General features: G+C 39.2%; 1 protein-coding gene across 1 annotated transcript in view; it reads right to left on the bottom strand.

The window, feature by feature from the left end:
- Positions 1–4,169: 4,169 nt before the first annotated feature.
- The window catches only part of LOC143280502 (uncharacterized), a 17,627-nt gene continuing 3,014 nt past the window's right edge, over positions 4,170–18,782 (bottom strand). Inside the window, exons 3-8 of the mRNA XM_076585170.1 lie at positions 18,654–18,758; positions 17,842–17,990; positions 13,120–13,189; positions 11,756–11,892; positions 10,096–10,284; positions 4,170–9,119 (exon numbers count right to left, since the gene is read on the bottom strand). Coding sequence (XP_076441285.1) covers positions 10,098–10,284; positions 11,756–11,892; positions 13,120–13,189; positions 17,842–17,990; positions 18,654–18,758 — 648 coding nt within the window. The 3' untranslated portion in view covers positions 4,170–9,119; positions 10,096–10,097. The remainder of the gene's footprint in view (positions 9,120–10,095; positions 10,285–11,755; positions 11,893–13,119; positions 13,190–17,841; positions 17,991–18,653; positions 18,759–18,782) is intronic.

Genomic DNA, 18,782 nt, shown 5'->3' with positions numbered 1-18,782 from the left:
CCCAGTTTCTTTGCTCGGCATGTGCAAAACTGCCTGAAGGGAGAAGGGGGGGGGGGGTTCATCTCAGCTCGTGATAGTGTTCTAAAATAATAGCTTCGTTTTTGCTATTCAGTTTGTTTAATCTGTCATATTATGTACTGAAACTGTGGTGTAGGAACCAATGTATAATTTCTAATTCATAGTCAGACCAAAAAATCTACCGATTTTATAAACTTACCTTATCTGTGTGGTGAATGACTCAGTGACTGGGATCAGTGACTGAGTGACAATGACGTAAAATCTGTGTTTGTTTTCTTCCGTCAGTTCTGGTGTGGTGTACGACGAGAATGTTTTCATTAAACTTTACGCTGCTTGTTGCAGCAATCACATCCCTGATCAATAAAACTGTTCTATGCGACACCCACAAACCCTTAGCCCCTGGCCAGCTGGACCGACTCTGTAAACTTCTCTGAGAAAACATTGTCCCGTTCATTTGGCGCAGGGCTCAGTGTTTTTGTGGACACCTTGGCTCGCACTGGCCGTGCTCGCAGTTTTCGACATCAACGTGTCACAAGGCAAAGACTTGTCCTCTTGTACCTAATAGGCATCCTGCTGTCCAATTCGTACTCCCCAGAGCCAAACCCTGGACCAAGCACCAATGGCTCAGGACAAAAAGCGGATTCCCTCCACCCCGAGCCCAACACACAGTCCCCATCCAACGCCCAGTCCCTGACTGACACTCAGTCCCATTCCTCCTGGATCTGCGGCACATGCGACCAAACAGCAAAACTGTCTTCGACCTGTATGGAGTGGACTGGTCTGACTCCGCGATAGAATGGTCCCTTAACAGCCCATCATCCACCACAAATGACCTCCATTTCAATCCCGTTCACACCTCTACTCCCTGACTCGCAGTAGCCAGCAGAACAAGTGGAAGGATCAGCCCTTACGGATCTTGAATATAAATTTTCAGTCAGCCAGCTCGAAGAGAGCAGAGGCTCCAAACCTACTTGAGAGCTTAAAGCCTGATACCATCATAGGTACAGAAACCTGGCTAGACTCCAAGATTGCTGACGCTGAAATTCTTCCCGACTTCTACAAGGTCTACAGAGCAGACAGAGATAGATTAGGGGGAGGAGTATTAATAGCAGTCCATAACAACCTTGACAGCTACGCAGCCCCTGAACTGGAGGTCAAAGATTGTGAGCTGAAATGGGTGAAAGTGAAGTTGAAGGGGCGATGCACTCTTTACGTATGCGCGTACTTAGTAACAGGCCTGATGATGCAGATGAACCCAGCCTCAGGAAACTTGAGATATCAATCCAGAGGGCATCACAGATCAGAAATGCCTACTGACCTACTCATAGGAGGGGACTTCAACTTTCCGAGCTGGGACTGGCAGACAACATAACTCAAACCCAAGTGCTCAACCAGTCAACTCCACAAAGATTTCTTGGACATAATCAACAACAATTGTCTAGAACAAATGGTGCAGGAGCCAACAAGAGAGAATAACACCCTGGATCTCATCCTGACCAATGCCCCACAACTCATTCCAAGGGTTGACACACACTGTGACACCCGGCTGCACACACCGGCACACTAACACACTGGTACACTGGCACACACACACACCGACACACCCACACTGACACTCTGACGAATGCGCGCATGAATGCACGCGCACACACACATACACTCACTCACACACACACACACACACACACACACACACACACACACACACACACACACACACCAGTTGGAGAAATATGATTTTTATCATGATATGATTTTTTATCTATCTAAAAACGCACACACACACACACACATACACTCACACACACACACACACACACACACACACACACACACACACACACAGAGTTGGAGAAATATGATTTTTATCATGATATGATTTTTATCTATCTATTATTCATCTACCTTGAGGGCTGGATGTAAAAAAACTGCAGCTGTGCTTACTCCACTACCCTCGTGAAATAAAAAATTCGTCTCGTCTCGTCTCTCTCTCTCTCTCTCTTTTCACACACACACACACACACACACACACACACACACACACACACACTGACACTGACACACATGACACGGCACACATGCAAGAACCCGGCGGCACACAGCACATGTGCACGCACACTCACACACACACACATTCTGTGACACGCATACCGTCACCTGAGTCATACGCACAACCACATAATCCGCCCCCCCCCCCCACCCCCTACCCCTTGCCACTTGGCCCCCCCACCAACACCCCTGCCCCCCCTGTCCCTGCTTCACCCTCCAGTCTGATATCACTTTTACTAGTTTTAGTGAAAAGACGTAAAATTTATGAACAACTGACGCAACTAAATACTACTCAATGCCACTTCAAGTCGTCACAAACTCCTTTATCATTAAAGCTCTCCAAAGCCAGTACTGTTCTCCTGTCTACTATCATGAATAAGATGACGAGATTTTCTTCACAGAAATGTTAGGTCTGTATCTGATTATTTTCAGTATTAGTCACTATCCTGTCTTAACTTTCATTCTATGTATATATACCTACACATCTTTTGATTATGATCAAATTGCTGCTCAGTGGTGGATGGCGAGGGCAGAGAGAGCCACTGACATTAGCAGGAGACTCTTAAGTGGTAGTTTCAGTTTCAGTTTCAGTAGCTCAAGGAGCCCTCACTGTGTTCAGACAAAATCTATATACGCTACACCACATCTGCCAAGCAGATGCCTGACCAGCAGCGTAACCCAATGCGCTTAGTCAGGCCTTCTAAGTGGTAAGCACAGTCTACTGAATTGGGAAGGCCCACTGAAAAATGCTCTGCTCCATTTTGGAAATAAATCTGTCTGCGCATTGTTAGTTTGAAGATTACAGTAATTTGATTAGTCATGGCTCTTGTCTTTCCTTTCATGTTGGACTAGTTGCTGCTCCCTCATTATTCTTTCTTAGAGGCTATTGATGGTGTGATGGCCTTTAAGGCTACCTGTTGCTTCTTATTGTTTTATCATCTTGCTCATTTCCCATCAACCTGCACGTCCAGGACAGTACATCATGTAAGCTTTTGATCTTGATGTTGCGCGTTGCCTCACGCCACTCTGGGTTCCTCATTCCACATTTTGTAGGAGGTTCATTGAGTCAGTCAGTATTATGGTATGTTCATTTGCAAGCACACGTATGGATGCCAGCCACTGGACAGCATATCATGTGTCACTGCTTCAACTTCCATTGTCAGGCTGGAGGGTCTGACTTCCAAGTTATATGGGGTATTCTCTCTCTCTCTTGTGTGTGTGTGTGTGTGTGTGTGTCCTGAAATGCGGACTTATCTGCTGATCTTTGATGACGGACTGAACCACCTATATGTGTGATAATATCCCTTTCTTTCCTCCCCCCCCCCTCCTTCCCCCTGTGTTGATGAGTAATTTGCTTCTGCACATTAGTTCTGCCCTCTGACTAATCCCAACAATATCTTCCAAGAGTGCATGGATGCACTTCAGAAGGCCCAGAGAGACTGCTCTGTTTTGAAGAAATCTGTGCTATGTTGGTTTGGAGATCATGCCAATGTTTGTCAGTCTGATCAGTAAATGCTCTTTCCTTCTTAGGTCAGACTTGATTACAGGTGTTCCCTCTTTTTAGCATTCTTTACTTTAGGCCATTGATGGTGTTTTGGACTTGTGCCTGGTTTTATAGGTACTCCTGTATAGTTGACTTCAGATCTTCCAGGATGGAGGCAGCGTGTTGTTGCACAACTAGCAAGTCTGTCAGTTCAGTCACAACACCTGCATGTGCAGGGCAGTTCATCCATGTCAGCTTTTGCAAATGGCTGTTGTATATTGCTCATGTCATTCTGGGCTCCCCATTCAACTTTTATCTTTTTGTATGAGGTTCATAGAGTCAGTCACAATTTATGGGCTGTTGATTTGAAGGTACACGTATGGATGCCAAACACCAGACAGCATGCATCAAATCTTCAACTGAGAAAGAGAGAGAGAGAGAGGGTGGGGTTGGATTGGGTGGGGGGTATGGTGGAAGTGGGAGAGGGGAGACAGATCACCATGCAGTACAGAGAGAGAGAGAGAGAGAGAGAGGTCACAGAGACAAGAGGAAGGCAGATCAGACTGAGACAGAGATACACAAACACACACATTAACACATTACAACTCTGTCTCATTTAACATCTTGCTGTTTTAATGATAGTCCATTGTCACATGATGCAGTCTTCAACATTTATCAATTATTTGTTAAATGCAGTGTTTTCTTTGAATTAACTATTCATGTATCAAAGTGCAAGTTTTTTTCACATAAAAAATTGTTAAAATGAATGCATTAATATAAATGACATACAATTTGACATTGCGTGTCACACATTAAACATCTCAGGGTCAGCTGTGAAGACTGGAAAACAATAGAGTGGGGCTGAGAAACAAAAGTTGTGTTAACTGCCAATTATTATGAGGGAGAGGGAAGGGGGCCGGGGGGGATGTGGTCAGTATTACCAAATGACAACACCACATATAACAGATTGCAGAAAAGCCCCATTCTAGTTGAACCAGTGGAAAACCAACCAATGGAAAATACAGAACATATAGACTTTGTGTTCCTATCCATGTATACACCTAATAAATACTTGGTAAGACATAATCAGAAGTCAGACAAATGTCAAAAACATTGTTAAAAATCGGTATCTGGGTTTTGCTGGCATTTTGAGGAATTTAGGTTTCACAGATGGATTTCAAGTTTGTTGTGAGAAAGACAGGAATTCTGTTTACCACACAACAACAACAGCAAAAAAAAAAAGAAAAAAAAAAGCCTTATTAAAAATGTGGTCAATCTTCACGTCAATCGCATCTTATACAGAGAGAGTGGGATTTGCTTGTGTCAGGCAAACAGCACCTTATAACGAGAGGATGGAATTAACATTTGACTGTGCCAAACAGTACCTTATACAGAGAGATTGGGATCAACATTTGCCTGTGTTACAGATCATTGCCTAAAATACATTATGGAAGACATGGATCTTTATGCCCCCCCCCCCCCCCCCAATCTTTTCTTTCTGATAACTGTACAAAACACCCAGTCTGTAGGAGAAAGAAGCCAGTTTCATAAATTGGAATGAGGATATTGGAACCTCTACAACAGTGACTACCATCCCATGGCAGAGACTACAATGGTAAAACAATGTAAAAAAACAAAAGCCAAAAAACAAAACAAAAACAAAACAAAACAAAAAACTACACCCAAAACACCACCAACAAAAAACAAACAGTAATAAACTTTTAAAAAATCAAATTATAGTGACAATTTATTGATTTTTTCATACAATCTTACACACATTTGGTGACATTTTTGCATTTATGAGTGTTCAAATGACTATCAGTATATTTATTTTCTAGTTTCTCCCCAAAACAAAACTCCAAAACAATCCTGAACCAATTTTCTTCTTTTTTTCTGATACATTTGCATGTGTGTGACATTTCTTGAAATATGGTGTGCAGGAATCATATCACTTGCAGACAGGAAAAAAAAAGTAAGGGTGGTGGTGTACTGTGGTGACACACTCTCCACGGGGAGACCAGCCAGAATTTCACACATAGAAATCTGCTTAAAAAAACAGAAGAAGAAAATTCTATGCAATAAAATACAGTAATTTTTTTTTTTTTTTTAAAGCCTGAAACCATCTCCATGACAATACTGTTGCAATGATTTAGATAATGCTGTGGCACCATGAAATGTGAAAATGTGGAGTTGTCCATGTTTTCTTTCTTCAACAGCATGACATTCAAACTTCATGCCCATTACACATGTCAGAACAACACTAGACATGCATTTTACACCATCAGTGTCTCTGTCTGTTAGTCATAATGAGCACAAGGTCAAAAAACGTAAGTAGAAAAATTGACTCTTTTGACTGTGTACATAAACAGTTATTTTAGGACTGAATGGTTTGAAACATCCCACAATAAAACTGATGACAAGAATTTTTGTTAATAAAATGTCAAATATTAACATGTACTTCATACAGATTCATTTCAAAATATAACCCAACACCAGCACTGAAGCAGAATTTCTTTGCAATAATAACAAGCAGATCTAATTTTCTTCAATACTCAGATTCTCCAATATCGCATGACCAAAATGCAATTAAAACAAAAAGGCAATAAAAAGAGTCCTTAACCTAAAACAAGAAAAAATACTAAAAAAAAAAAATGAAGCAAGAAAGAGACAAACCAGCCAAATATTGCACATCAACCTTATCATTATTCTTGTCAATTTCATATGCACACATCCACATCCATCCAACCATACACACACATACATAATAACACAGACACACACACACACACATACAAAAAGAAAACACACACATACAGACACACACACACACACCACAAACTACTTACTCACAAAACAATAAAATACTGGTCACCAAGCCCACATAATGTCTTCCAGAAAACAATACAACCATCAATTATGCTCATGTAAATCCAAGATCACGCACAACAATCCATTACTTGGTGTAAAAAAAGAACATTTCTCTTGATCCAAACATAATGCAAAGCAAAGATTCAGTAAATATATGGTTTAAAAACTCACACAACAGTGGTAATCCCCAGCTGTGGAAATAAGAACACAAGTCAACAAACAAAAAACCCCACAAAAGCACCCCTCAGTTTCATATACACTCCAAACATTGCATTCTCGTCTACACACTTGAGATCGGTCTATACTATTCAGAGTATTGCACACACACTGTCTCCCTCTCTCACACACATGAACATACACACTGTGTGTAATCATATAATTACTCTACAGTGTTGCATCATTTTTGTTCATTTCTATTTCACAGAATGTGTTCTGTTATCTATTGTTACAATGCCATGGTCATTATGTTGCACGTGTGTGTATTTACAGACTGTTTTAAATCTTTAATATTATTATGGTGCTAGCACACAAGTGAACAAAACTCTTTACTGTTTGCTGATACATGTATTTTTTCTCATATTTAAGCTTTTTTGTTTTATAATTTGAAAAAGGACTGCTATTCAAATGTCACCTGTTTCAAAAAGTTCATTACAAAATTCACACAGATCCAAACATGAAATATGATGTCAGTGTATTTATTTAATAAATTAGGTTCTTGTGTATTTGTCAACAAATATTCTCATCCTCATGTGTGTGTGTAAAATGACTTGTTCAAATGTTATTTTTCTCAAGTTCAGTGTTTTTTTGTTATGTTTTCTTTAAACATGTTTTTATTTGAGACAAGCACATTAGTATGACACACTCCTTATTTAGCATTCTTAAACACACATACACACAACACACACATTATTACTGATCAAAGACAAGGCACTTGGATGTAAAGCATGAGGATTTTCAAGCCATAAAGGACATAGGCAAATGACAATACAGTACTTTTCAATAAACAATGTTCAGAATTGGAAGAGACGATCAGATAGTTCTGCTACCAGTGTCTTTCCTGCACAACAGCACAATATTTTTTCTCTCTGCTGCTCTCTGATCTCTGTGCAAGTGTATGCCTGTCTCTTCCTCAGCCTGAGTGAGTGAGTGAGTGAGTGAGAGAAATAGAGAGAGAGAGTGTGTGTGTGTGTGTTTGTGTGGGTGCGCACACACATATGCATCTGTCAATCTGTTTATGTCTCTTTGTGCTGTTGTGTGAGAGCGCAGTTATTTAAGGATATATGAAGAGTATGAGAACATGTTTTCCGTGTGCCAAGAAATGTGGGTGTTTGTCTTAAGATGCAAGAAAGATAACTGTTGATGTACTGACTTGAGGCAGGTATGACCTCCTGATATAGCTTTTCTTCTTCTTTTTTTTCAGAACACTTATCTCAAACACTCAAATGCTCATTCAAAAAAAGAGTATAAAAAGCCCAAGTTAAAACGTTACTGAGTTTCAGTTTCAAGGAGGCGACAAAGCATCCAGACTGATCCATACACGTTACAACACATCTGTGTAAAAAGACAAACAAACGCTAAAGATATTGAAAGAATTATCTTTCAAACAAAATCTGATGTGGATTTCACTTTATGATAGTCATACATAACAGACAAAACCAAACAGATCCATATCTTTTCGTGCTACATAAGTGTGCCACAATTATAACCAATCAAACCTTCCAAAACCCCAAAAGAAAGGAAAGGGGAGTGGGGTGGGGGGAGACAAAAAACACAAGAATAAAGCAATTCCTCCAGTATTTAGCATGATATTTAAAAACTGCATCCACAAGAACAAAAACGCATGCAACATGAGCAAGTTGGCAGAAGAAGCAAGGATAAAAAAAATTGTCTTACAATAGTAATATGCACTTTTATTTTCACAAATAAATGTAAACGAGCCCTGAAGCAATATTTACTATAAATGAACAGGTGCAATTTTTTTGGTGTTCCTTTTATATAAAATCATAGACACACAGCTTCAAGCTAAGCACATGCAGGTTTGTATGTATGTAATGTATGTATGTGTGTGCATGTATGAATATTCATATATTTATGTGCATGTACAGATGTGCATGTATGCATATATCAAGCATTTTGATATTAGGGATGTGTATAGCTTTAATCATATGCATGTATGCCTTGTTTTTCAGTAACTGCATTCCTCTTTTCTTGTTCTTACTTTAGTTTCTTTTTCTATTTATTTCCTTGCCCTGAGGGCAGGATGTAAAGAAAAAAAAGAAGTTTTTTTTTTTTTTGCTGATGCCACTTCCCCCATTAGAGAAAAATCAATCAGTCAATGGGTTTGTTAATCTGTCATTATCATTTAAATGCCTGTAAGCTGATAGCAATGGGGTCAAGCAGCAGTGGGCTTAAGTTGTGTGCCTTTCTTATTTACGGGAGCAAAAATTAAACCTCTTATTTAGCAAACAGAGTCTGCCACAATTCCCTCCAGGCGATTTAAAAGAAAATTATCAGATAGGTAAAACAGTAATGATGCATGACACATCAGTCTGATGACAACAGGGACCCCTCTGTTGTGGTTCCACTTTCAGTTTCAAGGAGATGTCAAAGCGCTCTGGTACAATATGTTTGGTATTACAAATTTTCTCCCTTTTGCCTTGTTAAAATTCCACAGCAGCAGCACTGTCATCTTGTTCGTTGGCTGAAACAAAGGTACCAGTCAATTATTTCCAAATCATGTCAAATGCATACCTTTAATTGTAAATGCCATAAGCTTCCTGTCTAGAGATGTGAATGTCAATCTGTATTTTTATCATTATTAAAATTCATCTAACAAACAAGAGAAATATACTTATTTCAGTTTCGAGACCCATTCTGAATAATCATGATGCTTAAAATAATCTTTGCCACAATACCCTCAAGATGAGAAAAAATAGGATGATTGTTTCCTAACTGTTGAAAATGAATAAAATGGATGAACTAAATTCCTGAACAGTCTGTTCTGGAAATTTTCATACTACATGCTTTGGCAGAGATGTGAAAATATGCGCACTTGTGCCTGGACAGTGATATGGCACAAGGTGGAATAAGTTAGGGTAGCTCCATCTGTGTTGGAATGGGGTGTGATGGTGACCTGGTGGTAACATGTCCAGGAGAATCTGAGCATGTGGGACTGAATCCTACACTCACCAAAACTTTCTCCCCTTTCAGTAGACATTGAGTGGTGGTCTGGACACCAGTCATTCAGCCGAGATGATAAACTGAGGTCCTGTGTGTAGGATGCACTAAGTGCACCCGTGTCAACAAGAGAGCTTTCCCTGGCAAAATTTCAGAGTAAAATCCACTCTAATATACACATGCTTGTGCATGTATGGCTGAAGCCAGACTGAAAGACTCCGGGAAACAAATGATGAGCACCTGCAGACAGCTGTCAGTTGGCAGCCTGTTGTGCAAATGACTGTCCACAAAGCACCTACAGCTTCGTGTCTAACCAAGGATAGGGACTATATAAATATCAGTGCTACTACTACTTTTACAACTACTACTTCTAATTCTATTTTATTTTGATGCCCAGTGTTGAAGCACGTTGCACTAGCGTAATCAATAGTCACAATCATCACTGGAAAAAAAGAGGCACCAAACAAAAGTAATGATGAAGATGCAATGCACTGTGTTACCTTCACTGTGAGTCCTGAGCTTCTGGAGGCTGGCTTTTCACCTCATCAGACCCTGCAGGGTCAGGTGTGAGGATTTCGCACTCAGCCAGGGAAGACCTGTTGGAGCCTGAGGACACAGGGGTAGGGCTGGTGGGGGTGACGCTGGCGCCCTTTCCTGCAGTAACGCTTGGTGCGATACCGGTGATTGCCCTGTAGAACAGCAGACTTTAAACTGCCGCATAAACTTAAGACTCAACATACAACTTTATTGTCTTTAACAGGTACTGGAAATCACTGTTCAACATGTGAAAAAAGCAACAACAACAACAACAACAAAAGCAACAATACAAATAAACTGAAGCTGAGTAACTTAAGAAAGTATGGTTCAGATGTTGTTAACCGCATCATTATTTGTAAAATGCAGGAAAGGGATTCTGTTTCAATCCTTCATCTATTTATTCCTCTATTTCTCTAAAAGTTTAAAATTGAGTTATGATATCAAATGGCTTTGCATTCAATGATTATCAAAAGATTCTGCATACATGGTCATACTGAAACAGACACACACTCACTCCTTTGCAATCCATGTCCATTAGATTAAAAAAAAAAAAAAAAAAGGTTAATAAATGACCCACTGCCTTTTACAACCATTAGGGCAGTGAATTTATATCTACTAGCATAAGAAGGCAGGGCTCACCAGAGAGATCATCTGTACTTGTGACTTGGTTCAGGCTCACACAGACACAGACACAGAGACACACAGAGAAACACAACAAGATATATCTAAAGCGAAAGGACATCTCCACTTGTGACTTGTACAGGGCCACAAAGACACAGACACAGACATACACACACAGCACATATTTAAGGTGAGATGACAACATCTCCACTTATGACTTGTACAGGGCCACATACAAACACACAGAGAAATACACACACACACACGTATGCGCACACACACACACACACACACATACACACTCACACAAGCAAAACACACTTAATGCAAGAAAGACAACATGTCCACTTGTAACTTGTACAGGGCCACACACACACACGCATACACATACACTCTCTCTCACAAACAACACATACTGAAGGCAAGAGGATGTCCAGACATCTCCACTTGTGACTTGTACAGGGTGACACAGACAGACACAGACACAGGCACAGGCACACACACAGACACAGACACACACACACAGCACATACTTAAGGCAAGAGGACAAAATCATTTGTGACTTGTACAGGGCCACACACACTGACACAGACAAAGACACACACACACACTCTCACGAACAACACATACTTAAAGGCGAGAGGACAAAACCACTTGTGACTTGTACAAGGCCACACACAAATACACACACACAAAGACACACACTTGTACAAGGGCACACACAAAGACACACACACAAAGACACACACTTGTACAAGGGTACACACAAAGACACACACACACATGCGCTCTAACAAACAACACATACTTAAGGCGAAAGGACAAAACCACTTGTGACTTGTACAAGGCCACACACAAAGACACACATATACACACACACACAAATGCACTCTAACAAACAACACACAGTTAAGGCGAGAAGGCAAAATCACTTGTAACCTGTACAAGGCCACACAAAAAGACATACACACACACATACACACTCTCACAAAAAACACATACTTAAGGCGAGAGGACAACATCTCGACTTGTGACTTGTACAGGGACACCTCCTCTTTCAGCAGGGACAGCTCAGCGTCCTTGTCCTGAATCTCCTGACGAAGACTGTACATGGACTCCTCCAGTGTGTCACACAAAGCCTGTAACACAGCCACACATTAAACATACAAAGATGCCAACCTCTGTCAAGTGTTTGTGGGAACAATCAGGAAATTTGGAAGGAACATTTTGAATTTGGTAGGGACACTCGGACTGCGAGCCACATCAGCTAATGGGCACAGATGCTGTTTGACAGAGAAGCAACTTGATTTAGCCGCTTCCTCTCTTGTTCAGGCAAACGATTATGATGATTGACCCACTCAATGCTGTTTCAATGTAAATATGCACGCAATTAGCTCAGCATCATCACGTGAGACCAAGATAGTAATGACTGCCCTGGCCTAGTGATCGATAAGTCTAGAACGTTTGGGTAATGTAATGTCAGGAAAGCAAGTGACCATGCTATGTCGTCGAAAATGAATACGTCTGAACAATTTTGACACTGGTGTAACATCAGAACAAACTGCAATCGAGCAGAACAAAATATGTCAAAATCATAACAGTTGGCTTCTCTGAATATATCACTCACTCTTAGCATCTCATTAACCCCCTGAATGCTGAACCTGGGTGAAACGAGATCTGTGTGGCACGAGTTGGAAGTGCAGTTAGTAATGTTTGTTCACTTATCAACGATGTTTGTTCACTTATCAATGATGTGTTTGTTCTGCTGTCAATGATGTGTTTGTTCAGTTGTCAATGATGTGTTTGTTCAGTTGTCAATGATATGTTTGTTCACTTATCAATGTCATTGCTTTTGCTGAACAAAGGTCTTACACCCCCCCCCCCCCCCCCCAAAAAAAGTTCCAGTGAAGAAAGACGACTGATGTCCTGACCTGTAACCTCTGTCTTGTCTCAGTGAGGTGTGACAGCATTCTTGTCAGAACAGTCAAGGGGTAAATATCAATATCACTGATGACATCGCTTAAAAAATACACATCGCAATTCTGGATTCTGTTAACGTTTTTTATTTAATGAAAAACTAAAATAAATGATGATAATAAAAATAACAACAACGATGATGATGATGATAATAATAATAATAGTAATAATACAACAATAATGATAATAATATTAATAATAACACTAATGTTATTAACAATAAATATCATCATCATTATTATCATCATCATTATTAATAATTAACATGATCAAATCTCCATTAGAAAAATGTTATTGTAGAAACTGAAGGAAAAGTTACAATGGGAGATGCTGTAAAATTAAATGGTGACTCCTGTCACCATCATGAAGTGATACGACTTGACACTCACTCTGCTCTCTTCCAGACTGTCATGAGGTCCAGGTGGTTCATCAGTGCAGAAGAACGCTCGTACTGGTTCACTGGAAAATGATAACCAGTCAACATATGTTGATAACCAGATAACCAGTCAACATGTAAGTGGAGTGATGGCCTAGAGGTAACGCGTCCACCTGGGAAGCAAGAGAATTTTGAGTGCGCTGGTTCGAATCAGGGCTCAGCCGCTGATATTTTCTCCCTTTCCACTAGACCTTGAGTGATGGTGGTCTGGACGCTACTCATTTGGACGAGACAATAAACCGAGGTCCCGTATACAGTATACACTTAGCACACATAAAAGAACCCACGGCAACAAAAGGGTTGTTCCTGGCAAAATTCTGCAGAAAAATCCACTTCAATAGGAAAAAAACAACAACTGCACTCAGGAAAAAAGAAAAGAAAAAAAAAGGGTGGCGCTGGGGAGAGCAGCCCAAATTTCACACAGAGAAATCTGTTGTGATAAAAAGAGAAATACAAATACAAAATATTTAAGTTAGAGGTTAAAGGTCCCATAGCCTTTTACAGCCTGGCGGTGAATTCATATTCACTGTGTCCAGGGCTCAGCATAGAAAGGTGGGGCTCTAATCTTCTCCTTCCAGCTTCCCCACACAGAATTCATTCACACCTGGGTGGAGTGAGGAAAATCAGAGTAAGGTAAGGAGACTATGATACTGCCTGTGATGATTTTACATTATATGTGTGTGTATGTATGTATGTATGTATGTATGTATGTATGTATGTGTGTGTGTGTATGTATATGTATGTGTGTGTATATATATATGTATATGTGTATAAATATATATATATATAAATATGTGTGTGTGTGTGTGTGTGTGTTTGTGTATACATGTGTGTATGTGTATGTATACATATGTGCGTGTGCGTGTGTGTGTGTGTGTGTGTGTGTTTGTGTATACATGTGTGTATGTGTATGTATATATATATATATGTGTGTGTGTGTGTGTGTGTGTGTGTGTATGTGTATGTGTGTGACTTTGTTTGAAGTGTGTAGATTTTAGCCAGCGTGATGTGAGATAGTCTGAAATATGTATTTTAGCAAATGTGATCTGAGACCGTGTCTATTTATTTATTTTATTCCATTCTAATTCCATTTTATTTAATTTTTATTCTATTTTTATTTTTTATACATATTTTTATGTCACTTAGTCTTAAATTTATATATCTTACTGTAAAGCGTGGTGAGCCCCATTTGAGATAGGGGCACGGCGCTATATAAGCCGGCATATTATTATTATTATTATTATTATTATTATTAAGGTGCCTTTCCTAATGATACAACACCATACCAGAACAAGGCCTCTAACTCTGATCACTGGTGAACACTGGACCAGAAGTGCGGTGCCATTAGAACTTATTCTGCCATACACAAAAATCAATAAATGGGATGGGGGAATCCAATACAAAACAACTTCAGAATTGCAGCCTGTTCCAGCATATTTGATCAGGGAATTAGGCCTGGCTGAAATAAGAAAAGACAACGGGATGAAACTGACTGATGGTAAGAAATTGCTAGAAACACATGCATATGCACACATACCCTCGTGCATGCATATGCACATGCAAACACACACACACATTTCATCTTCCACCATTTCTTTCTTCTTTTCTTTTTAAATCACTTGACAAATCTTAATATTCATGTACAAGTATTTTCCCCTTTATCTGTACACATACACACACACACACATATATATGTATATATATATATATATATCATAGAACATATATGGACACTGTGTGTGTGTGCATATATATATTTATACATTGTGTGTGTGTAGGTGGGTGGGAACGTGTGTGTGTGTGTGTGTGTGTGTGTGTGTATTACCTACTTATTTATTTATGTACTTGTGATATGTTTAAAAGTTTAATTTGTGGTGCAATCATGACAGGTTGTTACATTTATGAACTCAGGTGGTGCTTGTAAGGTTTTTTTGTTTTTTTTAAAATGGAAGGATGAAAGGTGTGTGTGTGTGTGTGTGTGTGTGTGTGTGTAGGGGGTGGGGGTGGGGGTGGGGGGCGATTGTGCTTAGGCCTGTAGGTATTTTTTCCAAAGGAGGGGGAGTGTGGGATATGGTGGTGTGGGGGGTTGGGGGGGGGGGGGAGGGTGAAGAAGTTGTGTTAGGGCTTTTGATTAGTATGAATGAATGAAAGTTGTTCTTCTGCCTATTATTTTATTTTATTTTATTATTTTAACTATGGAAGTGCTGCTTTTTGGTTTAATTCTTGTCTTACTCTGGTGATACTTGATTGATCTTTGTAAATGCATATTTTGTGAAGAGAGAGACAGAGAGAGAGAGAGAGAGAGGAAGAGAGATAGTGTATGTGTGCGTGTGTGCGCGCGTGGTGTGTGTGTGTGTGTGTGTGTGTGTGTGTGTGTGTGTGTGTGTGTGTGTGTGTGTGAAGATGAGCAATGCGGCTTGGCTGACTGAAATGGAGAGGCACATAAATTTCAGTAATCTGTATATTTGTATACAGCTATTTCCATTTGGTGCCATTTAATTTATCTTTTTATTTTCTATTCATTTTATTTGTTTGTTGTTTTCTTCTTATGTTGGACATGTGCTGCTGCCAAAAAGAAAATCTCTGTACCAAAGTATAGACAATAAAGTTTGTGTGTATTGTATTGTAACACGTCAGGAACTCAGCTGACCTCTGTTGTGCTTCTCACTAGTTGGAGTGAAAGAAGGAAGGAAGGAGGGTGATGGTGGTTAGGAACAGGGCCAGGTGGATGTCATGGCAAGGGAGGAGATGAAGGATTACGTGTACATGCACTAATATGTGTGTGTGTGTGTGTGTGTGTGTGTAAAGAGGAAGAGTTATGTACACCGGCAAGCTGTTGCCATGCCTGACTGAAAAGCAACTCTCAGAACATGTCAATCAATCATCACAATGGCCTCAGGCAAAAACCCTCAGATGGAAACAAAAAAAAAAAAAAAAAAAAAAAAAAGAAAGAAAAAAAAGAAGGATAAAAACAACAGCTGCCAACGTTACAGATGCTATTAACCAAGATGCAAGGGAGACACACTGTGGTCCATTTATGTCTTACTAGTGTGTGTGTGTGTATATATATATATATATATATTGCTCATACCTATTTTCCTTTTCTCTAGAGATTTCCTGATGTAAACAAAACAAAAACAAAAAAAAAAAAAAAAAAAAAAAAAAAAAAAAGAAAAAGAAGAAAAAAAAGAAGAAGAAGAAAAAAAAAAAGAAGCAATTGTTGCTCATTCAGTGACTATCAGAAATAAGATTCAGACTTTCACACACACACACACACACACACACACACACACACACACACACATCAGGGTTTCGGTTTCATATTGGTCAAGTGTCTCTGACTCATTAAATTTCTAAGTTACCCATTGATGTGGCAGACAGTTGAGCACTTGACTCATTAAGTTTTTGTGTGTAAAATCGGTCATGCAAGAAGGGCTTTTGTAGATTTACCTTATTCTCCTGCAAAACAATCGGTACTGCAGTTTCAAACTCAGAAAAATTTAAATACAGTAGTTACTGTTGTTGCTCTCCAGTTTGACATCGAGCACAACACATTGTGTAAACACATGTTTTCTTTGTTGATGTCTTGCAAGAACAGTATCAGTATCAGTATCAGTAGCTCAAGGAGGCGTTACTGCGTTCAGTCAAATCCATATACACTACACCACATCTGCCAAGCAGATGCCTGACCAGTAGTGTAACCTAACCCACTTAGTCAGGCCTTGAGAAGACAAAAAAAAAAAGAAAAGAAAAAAAAGAAATAACAATAAAAATAAATAAAATAAATAAGGTATAAAAAAAGTAAAAAAAAAAAAAAAGAAAAAAAGAAAAAAGAAAAAAAGATTTAAAGTCTTGATGATGTCTGATGTCTTGCAAGAGTGTGAACCCTCTTGAGTAAAATTGAGATCTGATCAAGACATGCACAAGTGCACTTTTACATGCAATACCGTTTTTATTTGGACATTTGAGTGGCCATACAATGTTTTCAGGGTGTGTTCATGTTTCAATAACCCAACATACATGCAGTGATGTACTGACAAAGTTACTATTATCTTTAAAGTTTGATCTTCTTCACGTGTATACACTAGAACAGAACTAAACACTAACGCACATAATGCTGGCATGGTACTTAAGAAAATTCAGAGACATTTTGCAACAGCGGAGATTTGGATTTCCACAAAGCAGAGGAAAGTTCTTTCCTAAATGGTATCAGACTAATGCATGTGACCGTTACACTGTACATCTGCTGTCTTTCAGTTGTACTGCTTTGCTTTTGTTTCTACTTTTTTCCTTTGTATTAATTGAACCATAATGAGAACACTTACTATCAAGAGAAGTTAGCATAAATCAGTGTTTCAGCGTTGTATTTTATAATCATAAAGTTGAGAAATGACCATGTTGTATTTTCCATGTTCATCATGACACAGCAAACATTAGCACATAGTCTCTACATACCCCTCCACCTTCACGCACAGAGGGATATATATTTTTATTTTTTCCTTGTCCATTGAAAATCAATTTTGAAAACTCTCCATTGAATTTGTGATGAACCAGTCAAATAACCCACTGTGTTCTGAACCAAACTTAAACTCTGCACACAAACACACACACACACACACACACATACACACACACGCACACACACAAACACACACTCTCTCCTCTCCAAAGTCACCTGTTGCAGATATCTTTGTGTCCAGTGATGTTGTCAAGAAATGCTTGTAATCCCAGCATCCGATCTTCCAAAAAGTTGCTGTCAAAATTGTCACGAAACCATCGTTTGGGTGGAAGAGACAGACGGAATCCTGGGAAGAGGTGCTTGAGCTGTTTTCAAGAACATGTGTGAAGACACACGTTACTTTATTATCAACATCCATGATTCATTATCAACGTCACACATATAAAATATATGTTGCGACCCGAATGAATTGAATTTAAACTTGTGTAAAGGATCATTTGTTAAAATCACTCCCACAAAGATACAGAGAAACACACGTGCACTGATCTGACAACAGGCTGTTGATAAAGAAGTTTGCTCACAAATAGAAAAGATATGGAAGCAAATGACAACAAAATACAAATTATTGCTAACTTATTACCAAATTGAACTTGATCTTATGATGAACTCATTATTCAAATAAATTAAAATAAAATGGCAATTCGTTTCTTGGTGAAGATGTTTAAATCATTAATTTTCATATGGTCATCTGGATGTTGAGATCTTCTGAATTCAAGCATACAGGTCCTACAATCCTTTCAAATAAAATGAACCAAGACAAAATCAAGAACTGCTAACAGTCTTGAAGAATTCACATGGTTCTCTGGCAGTCTGAAAGAGAAACATTGATAAAGGCCCTGCCACAAACTCACAAGACAGACATATTGAGCATTTCCTGTTTATCAAATGTATACTTTTTTTCAAATGAACTATTCACAACTATGAATTTTTTTCCTCTCTGTTATCAGCAGTCATATTCACGAACTTACCCTTTCATTTAAGTGAAGAAAGTCAGAATATCTTCGAAAGATAAACCAGATTGCTGGTTCTAAACCCGCTTCTGAAGCAGTTTTCTGCACTTGGATTTTATACACCTGCAACAGGGCAAATGGGCATAC

The sequence above is a fragment of the Babylonia areolata genome, chromosome 1, assembly GCF_041734735.1.
Source record: "Babylonia areolata isolate BAREFJ2019XMU chromosome 1, ASM4173473v1, whole genome shotgun sequence".
Taxonomy (NCBI): domain Eukaryota; kingdom Metazoa; phylum Mollusca; class Gastropoda; order Neogastropoda; family Buccinidae; genus Babylonia; species Babylonia areolata.
This window is presented reverse-complemented; position numbering and strand designations above follow the sequence as displayed.